The sequence below is a fragment of the Erinaceus europaeus genome, unplaced genomic scaffold, assembly GCF_950295315.1.
Source record: "Erinaceus europaeus unplaced genomic scaffold, mEriEur2.1 scaffold_854, whole genome shotgun sequence".
Classification (NCBI taxonomy): Eukaryota; Metazoa; Chordata; class Mammalia; order Eulipotyphla; family Erinaceidae; genus Erinaceus; species Erinaceus europaeus.
In genome coordinates, this window is record NW_026647864.1 from 22,207 (window position 1) to 38,216 (window position 16,010).

The 16,010-nt window shown below is 41.0% G+C and overlaps 1 protein-coding gene across 3 annotated transcripts in view; it reads right to left on the bottom strand.

Moving 5' to 3' along the window:
* LOC103113503 (probable tubulin polyglutamylase TTLL9) overlaps positions 1-14,513 on the bottom strand; it is a 32,423-nt gene extending 17,910 nt beyond the window's left edge. The window contains exons 1-3 of one of the 3 annotated variants that reach the window (XM_060184466.1): positions 14,337-14,513; positions 10,328-10,371; positions 3,473-3,565 (exon numbers count right to left, since the gene is read on the bottom strand). In XM_060184466.1, coding sequence (XP_060040449.1) covers positions 3,473-3,565; positions 10,328-10,371; positions 14,337-14,351 — 152 coding nt within the window. In that variant the 5' untranslated portion in view covers positions 14,352-14,513. Of the gene's footprint in view, positions 1-3,472; positions 3,566-9,837; positions 9,952-10,327; positions 10,372-14,336 lie in introns of those variants that run through there. The other 2 variants (XM_060184468.1, XM_060184467.1) reach the window with 2 other exon arrangements.
* Positions 14,514-16,010: the final 1,497 nt, after the last annotated feature.

The window sequence follows — 16,010 nt, forward strand, 5'->3', positions numbered from 1 at the left end:
TGAAGTCCAATGTTTACTCCCTATCACCACCATAAGCCAGAACTAAGTGCTCAATTCTCATAGCAATTCCAAGTGTTAGGTTATGTTATTATTCCTAGTTGACAGAGAAGGAAACTGAAACACAGAAGTACAGAACTTGCTCAGGGTGATATAGTTAGTAGTGGCATAAGATTTGAACTCAGGCCACTGGGCTCCAGAGCCAATGTTCTTTGGCTGAGATCTCTACCGTCCTCCTTTCACAACTTGCCTTTTCACCAATCTTTTGTTTTGGGCAAGTAAATAAATCAGGGGTGAGGAACATCCAGCCCACAGGCCATCTATGACCCTCTAAGTCATTTGCCAAGGCAACCACAGATGGTTCTCAAAATTCAATACATCTCGGAGCTATTTTCATAGCAACATAAAGTGCTAATTTTAGAGCTGGTAATTCTGTATGTCTCACAAATTATGTTATAAACATCCAAATGGCCCTTGGCAAAAGTGGTTCCCCACCCCTGAAATAAATAATACATTTGCATGGATGAATGAATAAATGATGTATTGTTTATCCATCCATCCAACACATATGTACTGAGGTTGCTTTTTTTAAAAATATTTATTTTATTTATTTATTCCCTTTTGTTGCCCTTGTTGTTTTATTGTTGTAGTTATTATTGTTGTTGTTGTTGTTGGATAGGACAGAGAGAAATGGAGAGAGGAGGGGAAGACAGAGGGGGGAGAGAAAGATAGACACCTGCAGACCTGCTTCACCGCCTGTGAAGCGACTCCCCTGCAGGTGGGGAGCCGGGGTTCGAACCGGGATCCTTATGCCAGTCCTTGCGCTTTGCGCCACCTGCGCTTAACCCGCTGAGCTACAGCCCAACTCCCTTGAGGTTGCTTTTTGTCACAGAAGATGCTTGGTTCCTTTTTGGGTACAAGGATACAGGAAAAAGCAAAACACACCCTTGAGGACTTAACCTAACTTAACCCTTAAGAGGTCTGGTATTTGACTATAGGGAAGATTAACAATAAACAAGGAAACAAACAAGTAACTCTACAATAAGGAGTAAGAAATGTTCAGTGAGTAATCCAGAAGGCCATCAGGCAGGGTAGCTTGAGGGACCTGTGTTGGTGGAAGCCACCCTGTGGAAGTGATATTTCAACTGAGATCTGAAGGGTATGGAGAGCAACTAGCTCAGGAAAGCAAATGGCAGGAACTGAGGTATTACAGTAGGAAAGGCATATTCAAGGACATAAAGAAGAGCTGTAGTGGAGGGACAGAGGTCAGAGAAAACCTGAAGAGTGGGTGGGCTAGAAGCCAATCAAGCAAAATCTTGGAAACCACAGTGTGAATTCTGGATTCTTTTCCAGCTCTGAAAGTCCATTCATTGCGTACACTAACTTCATGATTACTGTAGTCAAGTTGCTTGTAAATCACTCAAAAAGACACTTCATTGCTCAACAAGGTCAGCCAGGGTCTATTTTCCTTCTACTTTCCCACCCTCTCCTCTTTAGTATGTTGACTTCATGATCACCACCTCAGGATTACAATATGGTTGCAGCAGTTCCAGGAGTCATACAAGCTTCCTTAGTGGGAAATAAGGAAGAAACAGCTTGGTCACATCTATTCCAATCTCTGATCTGAAAGGCTGGCAGTCTGAATTAAAATCTCATTCTGTTTGGAAATAAATGCCAGAACTTCAGGTTTGGTCCCAAGGATGAGGCCTGATCTTCACAGAGCTGTGTCTAGTGTAAAGTCCCTGGCCTCTGTCTCTCCCTGATCTGAGGCTCCTCCAAGAATTTCACATTGGCTACAAACACTGCTTCATGAACTACCAACCACCAGCATCAAGTAAACACTGTCTTCTACCTGACCATGGAGCGAATCTGAGAAGGGGCAAGAGGTACCTTAGGGTGACACAGGAGATCAGAACAGCATCCTTTCCCATATACTACACCTACCTGCCAGTCACCTCACTCTTATCCCCCAACTTCCTGCATAGTCCTTACACCAGTTCCTCTGGATCCAGGTAGGAAACCTGATTCTTATATTAACATGATAGCTGAGAGACTCAAGAAAGAAGAGCCATGTAACTGCCATCACCACCACCAGCAATACAGTTACCATCCTTCCAATATTCCCCAAAGTCCCTGAGAGAGGATTCTGTTGTCTTGCTTATCCCGTGCCACAGCTTGTCACAGACAGCCAACTCCCACTTTTTTGTCTGTGTGTGGGGAGGGGACTGGCTAAAATAAGGTCTATCTCCTCTACTAGACTTCAGCACCCAGCAGAAGGGATCATGAACTCATGCATCTGCTATTTGTTTCTTCACTCACTAAGAGGTTAGTTACCACCTGAGACTCTGCAGACTAACAGACAAGGTGCAAATCCTAGTCTAACCTCACAAACATAGCACTCAGACATGAAATGTTTTTTATTCTTCTGTGTCCAGTCTTCACCTCTGTAGAATGGGGATGATGGCAGCACTGACCAGAAAGGTTTACTGATATGATTCAAAGAGGTCATTCATACAAAGTGCTGAACTATGCCCAGCAGATTTAGCTGTTATTATGCAGCAGGTATTTATTGAACACTTTGGCAACTTAATTGGCTGCCTCACCTCACCCCTCATACTCATTTTCTCCTTTTTCTACAGTAAAAGCTTCCCTAATGATTACTGGGAAAGTGAAGCTTAAACTTGCCAGAATAAAGACCATTTTCCAGACACCCTTGAAGACTGAGTATGGCCACATGGCTAAATCCTTCCTCCCTACTGCTATTTGGGATGTGGACCTAGGGCTGGAGCCCCATCCTGACCTGTCATGAGGTCAAGGACCCTACTCAAAGGACTGCAAAGTGGAACGATGGAAGCTGATGAAGCTCATGTTTCTACAGGACCCCCAAACTTTACACATGTGTCAAAGCCTCTCCTACTTTGGGTTCTATCATATACACCCAAACCTTGACCATGTCTAATATTCACACATACTATGTGCCAGGCTTTGTATACCTCAGTATCCCAAGGGTCCAGCATAAAAGAATAAAAGTAGACTCAGAAGTCAAGTAGATTGTTCAAGGTCACTGAACTAATAAAAGTAGCACTTAACCCAGATCTGCCATTGTTGGAGGGTGCAAGCCAGTAAGTCTGTAATGACTGCCTTGATTCCAGTGAAAACCTTAGGACACTGGCTATAAAACTGAACTGAGTTTGAATCCTACTCTTACACTTATGTGCTGTATGACCTTAGCAAGAGACTTAAAACCTTCTGTACATAATTATAACTTGCTGGGTGGCTGTACGGCTTAAACAACACAGAGATGGTGTCAGTAGTTGTGACTGCTAATTTAAATATTGGTTTCTGTCACAGCCCCTGTGAGAAAAATCCCAGTCATCATCCAGGGAAGTGAGAGAAAAAATAAAGGACATAATAAGACCCTGTGAGGCAAAGGAAAGGAAGGATGGGGTGGCAGGGCATATTGGGGGTGCCTTACTCTTTTACTTCCACCCATCCCGGCCTGTGGCGAAGGACATCCATGAGTGTATTCATGAGAGTGGTTTTGAACCGGATAGATGCTCTCTGCTCTCTGAAAGACAATAAAATGGAGGTGCTGTTTGTTTACCAGGGCACTACTCAGCTTTGGCTATTAGTGGTGCTGGGGACTGAGTCTGGGACTCTATAAGTCCTGTGACTATTGTGTTCTCTCCAGTTCAACAATGCAACAGAATGCTTACCCAGAATCAAATATTTTCTTCTTCCTTTTTTTAAAATTCTGTTCTAGTATTTAAAAAAAAAACTATTTATTGGATAGAGGCAGCCAGAAATGGAGAGGGAAGGGGAAGATAGAGAGGGAGAGTGACAGAGAAAGACCTGCAGCCCTGCTTCACCACTCACAAAGCTTTTCCCCTCTCAAAGCTTTCCCACTGTACAGGTGGGAACCAGGGGCTCAAAGCTGGGCCCTTGTGCATTATAGCACATGTGCTCAACCAGGTGTGCAACCACCTGGCCCCCAGAATCAAATATTTTCATAGGATATTCCAGGGATAACAACAACATTACCACCAAAAGGAGGGTGGGGTGAGGACAGGAAAAAGGTCAAGTTCCATGCCTGGGAATACCAAAACATAAGATTACTGAACTTAACCCTTAGTTAGACTCACAAAAAAAGGGGGCGGGGGGAGAAAGCTCAAACAGGATTGTAAATGAAAGAGGAAGTATCCCAACAGACACCACAGAAATCCAAAGTATCATGTGAGACTTCTATGAACAACTAACTAAATGCCACCAAGCTAGAGAACCTGGAAGAAATGGACAACTTCCTAAATACATACAAACTTCCAGAATTAAACAAAGACAAACTAGATAATGTGAACAAGTCAATCACAGTCAAAGAAATTGAAACCATTATCAAGAACCTCACCAACAATAAAAGTACTGGACCAGATAGTTTTACAAATGAATTCCACAAAACCTTCAAGGAAGAGTTAACACTTCTACTCTTAAAAGTCTTCCAAAAGAATGAAGACACAGGAATACTCCCTTCCAGCTTCTATAAAGCCAGCATCACCCTGATACCAAAAGCAGACAGACACACAACAGAAAAAGAAAACTACAGACCAGTATCTCTGATGAACATAGATGCTAAAATAGTGAATCAAATTCTAACCAACTGGATACAGCAGTATGTTAAAGATTGTGCATCATGACCAAGTGGGGTTTATCCCATGGAAGCAAGGCTGGTTCAATACATGTATATCAGTCAGTATAATCCACCACATCAATAAAAGCAAGACCAAAACCACATGATTATATTAATAGATGCAGAGAAAGCCTTTGACAAAATCCAACATGAACAAAACACTACAAAAAATAGAAATAGATGGAAAATTCCTCAAGGAAGTGGAGTCCATATATAGCAAACCTAAAGCCAACATCATACTCAATGGTAAAAAACTGGAAGCATTTCCCTTCAGACCAGGTACTAGACAGGGCTGCCCACTATCACCATTACTATTCAACGTAGTGTTGGAAGTTCTTGCCATAGCAATCAGGCAAAAACAAGGAATTAAAGGGATACAGATTGAAAGAGAATAAATTAAGCTCTCACTATTTGTAGATGATATGATAGTATACATAGAAAAAAACTAAAGAAGGGGCTGGGTGGTAGCACAGCACGTTAAGCGCACATGGCGCAAGGCTCAAGGACCGGAGTAGGGATCCCAGTTCAAGCCCCTGGCTCCTCACCTGCAGGGGGGGTTGCTACACAGGTGGTAAAGCAGGTCTGCAGGTGTCTATCTTTCTCTCTCCCTTTCTGTCTTCCCCTCCTGTCTTGATTTCTCTCTGTCCTATCCAACAACAATGACAGCAATAACAATGATAATAATAACTACAACAATGATAAACAAGGGCAACAAAAGGGAAAAAATGGCCTCCAGGAGCAGTGGATTCGTAGTGTAGGTACCAAGCCCCAGCAACAACCCTGGAGGCAAAAATAAAGAAAGAAAAGAAAGGAAAAGAAAAACCTAAAGAGACCAGGTGGTGGTGCACTTGATTAAGCACAAACATTACAGAGCCCAAGGACCCAGGTTCAAGCCCTTGGTCCCCACCTGCAGGGGGAAAGCTTCACAAGTGGTGAAGCAGGGCTGCAGGTGTCTGTCTCTCTCCCTCTCTATCTACCCTGACCTCTCAGTTTCTCTCTATCTCTATCTAATAAAGAAATAGAGGGGGAAAAAAAGCAAAACAAAGAAACAAACAGGGAGTCAGGTGGTAGTGCAGTGGGTTAAGCATAGGTGGTACAAGCGCAAGGACCAGCGTAAGGACCCTGGTTCGAGCTCCCGGCTCCCCATCTGCAGGGGAGTTACTTCACAGGTGGTGAAGCAGGTCTGCAGGTGTCTATCTTTCTCTCTCTCTTTGTCCTCCCCTCCTCTCTCTTCTCTCTGTCCTATCCAACAACAACGGCATCAAGAACAACAACAATAATAACTACAACAATAAAAACAACAAGAGCAACAAAAGGGAATCAATCAATTAATCAGACTCCTTAAAAAAAAAAAAAAGAAACAAAACAAAAGCAAAACCTAAAGAATCCAGCAGGAAGCTCCTGGAAATTATCAGGCAATGTAGTAAGGTGTCAGGATACAAAATTAACATATAAAAGTTGGTGGCATTCCCCTATGCAAACACTAACTCAGAAGAAGAAGAAATCCAGAAACCAGTCCTCTTTACTATAGCAACAAAAACAATATAATATCTAGGAATAAACCTAACAAAATAAGTGAACTTGTATATTGAAAATTATGAATCACTATTCAAGGAAATAGAAAAAGACACGGGGCTCAGGCAGTAGTGCAGCAGTTTAAGTGCACATGGCACAAAGCGCAAGGACCAGTGTAAGGATCCCAGTTCGAGCTCCGGCTCCGAAACTGCAGGAGGGTTGCTTCACAAATGGTAAAGCAGGTCTGCAGGTGTCTTTCTTTCCCCCCTCTCTGTCTTCCCTTCCTCTCTCCATTTCTCTCTGTCCTAACCAACAACAATAACATCAATAACAACAATAATAATAACCACAACAATGATAAAACAACAAGGGCAACAAAGGGGAAAAAAATAGCCTCTAGGGGCAGTGGATTCATAATGCAGGCACCAAGCCCCAGCAATAACCTTGGAGGTGAAAGAAAGAGAGAGAGAGAGTGAGAGAGAAAGGAAGAAAGGAAAAGAAAAAACACAAAGAAGTGAAAAGATATTCCATGTTCATGGGTTGAAAGAATTAACATTGTCAAAATGAATATTCTACCCATAACCATATACAAATTTAATGCAATCACCATCAAGGCCCAAGTCCAGTGTTTTTAGGAGAATAGAACAAAAGCTACAAATGTTTATCTGGAACCAGAAAATACCTAGAACTAAGAAAAAAGAACAGAATTAGAAGCATCACACTCCCAGATCTCAATTTGTATTATAGGACCATTGTAATCAAAACTGCCTGGTACTGGAACAAAATTAGACACACTGACCAGTGAAATAGAATCAAGAGCCCAGCAATAAGCTCCAACACCTATAGACATCTAATCTTCAACAAAGGTGCCCAGACTATTAAATGGGGAAAGGAGAGTCTCTTCAACAAACAGTGTTGGAGAAATTGAGTTGAAACATGCAGAAGGATAAAACTGAACTACTACATTTCACCAGACACAAAAGTAAACTCAAAATGAACTTAGGTGTTAGACCAAAAACTATCAAATACTTAGAAGAAAATATTGGCAAAACTCTTTTCCATCTAAATTTTTTAGGCATCTTCAATGATATGAATCCAAATTACAATGAAGACTAAAACAAAATAAACCAATGGAAAAAATAAAAAATAAATAAATAAACCAATGGGACTATGTCAAATTAAAAAGCTTTTGTACAGCAAAAAAAACCACAACCCAAACCCTTACAGAATGGGAGAAGATTTTTACATGCTAACAGACAAGAGGCTAGTAACCAAAAATACATAAGGAGCTCACCAAACTCAGCAACAACAACAAATGACCCCATCCAAAAATGGGGAGAGGATATGAACAAAATATTCTCCATAGAGGAGATCCAAAAGGCCAATAAACATATGAAAAAAGCACTCCAAATCATTGATTGTCAGAGAAATGCAAATAAAAACGAGATACCATTTCACTCCTGTGAGAATTTCATACATCACAAAAGGTAGCAGTAACAAACAATAGAGAAGTTGTGAGGACAAAGGAACCCTCTTACACTGCTGGTGGGAGTATAAATTGGTCCAATCCCTGTGGAGAGCATTCTGGAGAACTCTCAGAAGGCTAGAAATAGACCTACCCTTTGACCCTGCAATCCCCCTACTGAGGATATATCCTAAAGAACCAAACACACACATAGCAGCACAATTTGTAACAAGCAACCCAGATGTCCAACAACAGATGAGTGACTGAGTAAGTTGTGGTCTATATACACAATGGAATACTACTACTCAGCTACTAAAAATGGTGATTTCACCTTCTTCACATCATCTTGGATGGAGCTTGAAGGGATCATATTAAGTGAGATAAGCCAGAAAGAAAGGATGAATATGGGATGATCCCACTCATAGACAGAAGTTGAAAAATAAGAACAGAAGAGAAAACACAAAGCAGAACTTGCAATGGATCTGGTGCATTGCACAAAGGTAAAGAACTCTTGGTGTGTGTGTGTGTGGGGGGGGTGTTCAGGTCCTGGAACATGATGGCAGTGGGGAATTAGATTGTTATGTGGAAAACTGAGAAATGTTACACATGTACAAAATACTGTATCCTACTGTTGACGGTGAACCATTAATCCCCCCAATAAAGAAAAAAAAGATTACTGAATTTCAGAGTTTATTCTCATAGATAGCATAGAACACTTGAAAATTATCAAATTGAGAGAAGCTGGGTGGTTGTTCACTCAGTAGAGTACACATTAACATGTGCAAGGACCTGGGTTCAAGCATCCATCCCACCTTCAGGGGAAGCTTCATGAGTGGTAAGCAGTATTGCAGGTGTCTCTCTCCCCCCCCTCCATCTCAGTTTCTCTCTGTATATATATGAAAGAATAAAAAGAAAAACAGAAAAAAATGGCCACTAGCAGTGGTGGATTTGTTATGTAGGCACCAAGCCCCAATGATAATCCTGGTGGCAGTAAATTAATTAACTAACTAAAAAGTAAGTAAATCAGCAAAGTAGACCTACAAAATAGCTCACTTGGACAGTGTTCTGCTATTCCATGTGTGTAACCCAGATTCAAGCCTGCCCCCCACTTACTGCACTGGAGGAAGTTTCATTGCTGTGGTTTCTTTTCCTCATTCTCTACCTACCTCTCTGTCTCTTTGTGAAAAAGGAAAAAAAAAAAAAAAGCCACCAGAAGTGGTAGGGTTGCTGTGTAGGCATCAAGCCTGAGTTGTAACTCTGGTGGCAATAAATAAAAATGAAAAAAGTAGAATGATGGTTGTCAGAGGTGGGAGGCATGAAGAATTACTATTTACTGTGTAGAGTTTCAGTTTTTACAAAGATGTGGTTTTATAGGATGCAGAAGCCACTCAATGTTCATGAGGAAAAGGTCAAAACAATCACTGCAACCAGTGCTCACACTGGTAAACACTAAACTGACTCTTCAGATTCTGTTATGTGAGGAAAATAAATACAAAACAATTTAAGCTATTATTAATTAAATTTGTTACTTGTAGCCACTTTTTAAAAAATATATTTATTCCCTTTTGTTGCCCTTGTTGTTTTATTGTTGTGGTTATTGTCATCATTGTTGGAAAGGACAGAGAGAAATGGAGAGAGGAGGGGAAGACATAGAGGGGGAGAGAAAGATAGAGACCTGCAGACCTGCTTCACCAACTGTGAAGCGACTCCCCAGCAGGTGGGGATCTGGGGGCTCGAACTGGGACCCTTACACCAGACCTTGTGCTTTGTGCCACATGCACTTAACCTGCTGCGCTACCTCCCGACTCCCTGGAGCCACTTTTTAAATTGTCTAATAAAAGAGTTGTGTGGTGCCTTTTAACTGAAGCATTCTTTGTTTTGCTGGGGTGGAAGCAAGTATGTTAAGTTCAGGGCCAGAATCTGAACAGACCTGAACTGTTTTGTATAAGAGAGTGGGAGATTTGAAATTGACAGGACTGAATTACTATAAGGAGAAAAGAGACAAAGAAGATTGGTGATTCCTGAGAAAAGGGTCAGAAACCATATACACCCTCTTCATTGGTGGAATATCCAGTAGGGACCCTAAAAAGAATAGAAATAACTAGTGAAATAGACACTTAAATACCTTAACTATTTGTCATGGTATATGTAATATAAATTATTTCTTTTGACTCCTTACATAAATCTTCAGTGAAGTCCATCTTGTTCCACCCTGCTTTGTGGATTCTGCTTAGCAAATGGTGCTGAGTTCTGCATTCAGGCCATTAATGCAGGATGAAGCAGAGGATCAGGGCAGAGCTGACACTGAAATTATCAAGTCATTGCATGCTCATTGAAAGAGGCAGGAGGACAGAACTAGATGCAACATGCACCTTGGCGTTCAACAAGTTCTGTCATTAACTGATCACATAGCCTTCAAGTTATATAACCTGTCTAAACTTCAGCTTCCTCATCTGTAAAATGTATACAACAGTAGAATACATTTTAAAGAACTGTGAAAGGAGTAAACAAGTTAACACCAGTAAAGTGACTAGTCCAGGGTATGACACATAAGTGCTCAGTAATTATCTACTATTGTTACTGCCATCATTTATATCATCATTGAAGTATAGAAGGAGAGGCAGGAAGAAGGAAGACAGTTCTATATTGGATTATGCAGAAGTACTCACCGCTCTTTTCCCTTTGACAGTCCATGGCCCTTGTAATTTTGATTCTGAAATGAGAAAAGGAAATTGATTATACTTTTGCACAGCCACTCAGTCTTATTCGCTCAACTTACTTCAGATATTAAATGTTCAGATCATCAGATGCAACATAACCCAGATCCTAAGACATGAAGGTCTAGCCTGACCAAGCTTTCATTGGTCATCACATACCCAGAAACTTGATCCTGAAAATGAAATTCAAGTACCCAAGGGCCCACTTCATTGTGGACTTGACCATTATGAACAGTATAATGAATACTTGATGTTCAATGATCCAACAGGCCCAAACAAGAGCCCCAGTTTTGATGGATAAATTCAGCAGGCTCTGCAGGGAAAATCTAGACTTCCTCCTCTAATGTTGAATTTTCATTGACTCCAAATGTAGGAGGAGACTGGGTCAAAGAATCACAGTAATGTTCATTTCTTCCACCCAAAATAGACATATTGAGTTCTCAAAGGATGATGAGTATTATTCTCCTACCATAGTCACATAGACTTTGGCCCTTAGTCCTTGTAAGACTAAACCCTAAGGGAGACGTGGACAATGAAACTGAACTGAGCTGTAAAGTTTGGATGGCCTTTCCATCTGCATTAGTTTTTTACTGCTGCAGACCACAAACTTACTGGCTTAAAGCAGTGATGTTTTTTCTATGGGTCTGAAGTCTGAGCACAGTTTAGTTAGAGCCTTTGCTTAGGACTAAAAGACTTCAGTCAAGGTTAGAGTTATTGCTCTCATCCAGAGTTCAGGGTTCTCTTCCAAGATTATCCAGATTAATGGCAGAATTCAGTAGCTGGGGTTGAGCGACTAAAGTTGTTCTTTATTTTGATAGCTATTGGCTAGGGACTGTACTCAATAAACAGGGGTCACTTTCCTTTCAATATGGCCCCCTGGTCAGCTCGTAAAATGAATATAAAACAGAGAACTTTTAAACTTTCCCATTTGAGTGAACTACAGTAGTCTTATGTAATGTATTGTAATCATGGTACTCACTACCCCATCAAATCCACAGCTTACACACACACTCAAAAGAAGGGAGTTATACAAGATATATATACTGGGCGTGGGAATGTAGGATATCACTTAGGATTCTGCCAAACACACCATTTTATACATAAAAGAGTCAGTGTAGAGGAACGGAGTGAAATCTTATCACAGCTAATCATTTAAGTCCCTCCAACTATTCCAGCCCTAGACAACTATCCTAATCTTTGTTTGTTTGTTTTAGATAGAGACAGACTTAAAAAGACCACAGAACCAAAGCTTCCTTCAATGTGGTTGGGACTGGGCTCGAACCTGGATCACACACATGGTAAAGCAGCACACTATCCAAGTTGAGTTATTATACCAGCCCATCTTTTCTTAATTACACCTTTTATACTCTTGTTTTCAGTTCCATTTTCATTATATGTATCAGGTTGCTCTAGACTGTTTGTTTGTAAAAATTTCCTTTTCTAAGTGAATTGCATTATGTCTTTAGTCAAAATTCAATTTATGGTGTACATGTGGGTCTATTTCTAGATGTTCAGCCTATTTAGTCTTATGTTACTACCACACTCTATTATTATTGTAGCTAGTTAAATTTGATATCTGATAGCTTAAGTTTTATTTTCTTCAAGTATGTCTTTGCAATTTGGGATCTTTTGCACTTACAAATGTAAATTTTAGATATATATAATATAAATTTTAGAATCAATTTGCTAAGTCCTTCTCCCCCATTATATTTGGAGGTTAATGGTTTATAGCATAATTGTCTACACATAATATTCATTTCCCAGCTCTGCATCATGGGTGTCTGTAAAACATTCTCACACCCAACTTAGGACTCCAGTTTGCTGATTTCTATCCAAAAATAATTTGTGGAGATTTTTATTGGGGTTATATTGGAAGTTAATTTGGGGGAGATATGACATCATAAAATTGAGTCTTCCTGTCCATTAATATGATTTCTCTCCATTAAGTTATTATTTTTCCCACAATGTTTTCAGTACAGAAAAGTCTTGAGCATTTTAACTAAACTTATTCATAGGTATTTCTTAGAAATATCTAAAATATGTGTCTATTTATATGCTATTGTAAATAGCATGTTATTTATATTTCTTTTTATAAAAGTATTTGTGAAGATTGTATTGGAGGAAACTTCAGTGTTATGGTGTCTTCCCCTCTACTCTGTGGCTATCTGAAAAAGTCATCTCAGAATGGTGAAGCCCCAGTAAAGACAAAAACATTTTATGTATTTTTATGAGAGACTATAGCCCCCCTCAGTCATAGAGATGCAGAGATTGAACCCTCACTCAAATGCACAGAAAATACATGTTCTAGGGGTCAGGGAGGTAGCGCAGCGGGTTAAGCATACATGGCACCAAGCACAGGGACCAGCATAAGATCCCAGTCCGAGCCCCTGGCTCCCCATGTGCAGGGGGGTCATTTCACAAGCAGTGAAGCAGGTCTGCAGGTGACTATCTTTCTCTCCCCCTCTGTTTTCCTCTTCTCTCTCCATTTCTCTTTGTCCTATCCAACAATAACAACAAGGGCAACAAATGGGGAAAATGGCCTCCAGGGGCAGTGGATTTGTAGAGAGGCATGGAGCCTCAGCAATAACCCTCGAGGGGACAGAAAGAAAGAAAGAGAGAGAGAGAGAAAGAAAGAAAGAAAGAAAGAAAGAAAGAAAGGAAGAAAGAAAATATGTGTTCTAGTCACTGAGCTACCTCCATAGCCCTAAAATATATTTTCTAATTGCTTGATGACAATATATTGTGGTAGGAAGAATTCTCCCCCAGATGTTCATGCCTTAATCCTCAGAAACCACAAATGTTGCATTACATTTCATTACAAAGGGAAATTAAGGTGACAGCATTAAGGTTGCCTGTTAATTGACTGTAAAATTGATTATCCTGAATTACCTGGATGAGTCTAATGTTAACTTTTTTTTTATGAGAAGGAATTAAAGAAATGGAGGCAAAAAAAAAATGGAGGCACCGTTTCTGAGAGGAGGAATTAAAAAAAAAGGAGGAGGCTGCAAGGACATGGTACTTAGATTCTAGAGGAACTCATTTTCCCTCTTGGGGGTCTTTTTTTCCCCTGACTCTTAACTGGGCAGAGTTACCTTCACACTCTAGAGAGCAGGAGTTGTTTGAGTCACTTCCAGTGAAGGGCCAGCACTGGATTCAGCTTGGGAAAGGCTAATTAGTGTTTTTTTTTAATTAAGTTTTAAAATTTATTTAGTTACTTATTATTGGATAAAGACAGATAAACTGAGAGGGGAGAGGAAGAAAGAGAGAAAGACAGAGAGAGAGAGAGATCAGTAGCCCTGCTTCACTACTCATGAAGCTTTTCCCCTGCGGGTCGGGACCAGGGGCTTGAACCTAGGTCCTTGTGCACTGTAACGTGTCCGCTTAATCAGGTGCACCACTGCCTGGCCCCTAATTAGTGTTTTTTTGATGGATGACTTATGAATGGTAGAGTAGACAAATGGATGGCAGAATAAGTCATTCATCAAAGAAAATTTTCTAGGTAAAAAATTCCAAAAGTTCCAGCAACAGAACTGGTAACCGGGTAGGGCTCCTGACTTACAAGTAGGAGATTCTGAGTTCGATTCCTGGCATCGCATATATGCTAGAGTGCTGCTCTGGTTCTCTCCCTCCCTCATTATGAAATGTATAAGTCTTTAAAAATTTTCCAGAAGTCTGAGATTCCCCTAAAGTCACAGAAAATGTTGAACACAGCTCAGAAGCAGGAAGATTGGGGGTGAGATGGGGAGGTTTCTGTGGCTTCTTTCCAGCTGGGCTGCCCTCCGCGCTTCTCGCCCAGCTTTTATGGCGCGCGGCACGCCGGGACTGAGTCCCTCCCTCCCCCAGCCCCCAGCCCCCGCACCCCGCCATACTCCGTGAGGACTGTCCATGTTCTGAATCCCTTCTCCACTTCCCCTCCTCTCTCTAGGAAAGATTAAAGTATACTGACCCAGGGTACTCTTACCTTTGGTTTCGACATACCACGAGACCCCAGGACCCAATGCGACCCGCCACCTAAACGCCAGCGGGCTCTCGAAAAACCTATGCGTCCTGTTACTAAGGCAACGAAGGGTACTCAGATCCGCCGCTCTGATTGGATGAGCCATGGCGCCTCTCAGAGCTATAAACCGGTTCGGTTCCTGCTCTAGAGACAAAGGGCTCCTGTGCGAACCTGAGGCCCAAGCCCTTCTGTTCTCTCAACCTCTCTCCCAGCCCTAGGACACCGCGGCCCTGGGGCACACCCCATCAGAGACTAGCTGCCTGCTGCGACCTCCAGCAACTATTTCTCAGCACCACCTCCAACTGCTCTTTGCTTGAACCTAAAAGCACAGAGACTGAAGTTGTCAGCTTTTGGTAAATGCAGTGATAGATACTAAGTTTCTTACTTGAGCTCTCACTAAGTCAGTTGTTCTATAGGTCCATAGGAAATGCAGCCATTCAACCGTTTATGCTCTCCCCTTGTCACTCTCTGATTCTTAGGCACCAACTCTATGCCAGGGCTCACCTCAGTCCGCAAGGCAACCTGCTGATGTGTCTAGTGGGATAGGCCCACTGTTGGCCTAATCATTCTAATTCATTCTGTGCCCTGCAGAAAGCCTGCATGTGACATGAAGTGGCCATTCGCTGGATACTGCACCCTTGAATTGACTCCCTGTCCTTTTCTGCTTTGCTTCCCCACTGTCCTGGGATCGATATGCCAACCACAGCTATTAGAAACTTTTTTTTTGGGGGGGTGGGTGGCGATAAGTGATAGCAAACTGGGTGGACACACATGTTACAAAGCGCCAGGACCCAAGTTTAAGCTCCTGGTCCCCACCTGCAGGTGAAAAACAAGTTTCACAAGCAGTAAAGCAGTGCTGCAGAGTCTCTCCCTGTCTCCTTCTCTATCTCAACCTCCCTCCCGATTTCTCCCTGTCTCAATAAAATACATAAATAAATATCATTATTTTAAAGGAAATTTTAAATGTCATTTTATCACAGCAAAAAATGTTGTGCAGTAATAGATCTAACAAAATATATGCAAGATATTTAATTAATATATTGTTATTAATCATATTCTAGTCTATACCCTGCCCTGTTCTTAACTCCAAATATGTAACAAAAAATCCACAGACATCCTCACTTGTGGGTTTCTATTCTCATAGAGAAAATTACAAAGCAGTATTGGAAGAAAAACTGAAGAAAACTTGAATAAATGGAAGGATATACTGTGTTTGTGGATGAGAAGACTTTAATATCATAAAGATGTACGTTTTCTAAAAGTCAGGATTTAAGAGATTTTGCCAAGAAAGAAAGAAAGGAAGGAAGGAAGAAAGAAAGGAAGGAAGAAAGAAAGAAAGAACACAGTGTATGTGTTGAGTTGTTCCATTATGATGGGCCATTCCAGTTCTATTATGATGCAGGGAGAGACAGATATCAATGGAATGCAATGAGGAGCCTAAAAACAGACAAAGGTGTGTGTGTGTGTGTGTGTGTGTGTGTTAATGTGATTCAACAGAGATGGCATCATTAATTACTAGGGAAAAGATGAAGGGCTCAGTAAGTGTTCATGAGAATCTAGATTTCTATAGGAGTATAGAATTCAAGTGGATTAAAGAATAAATATATCAAACTATTAGAAGTACAAATATGAGTCTAT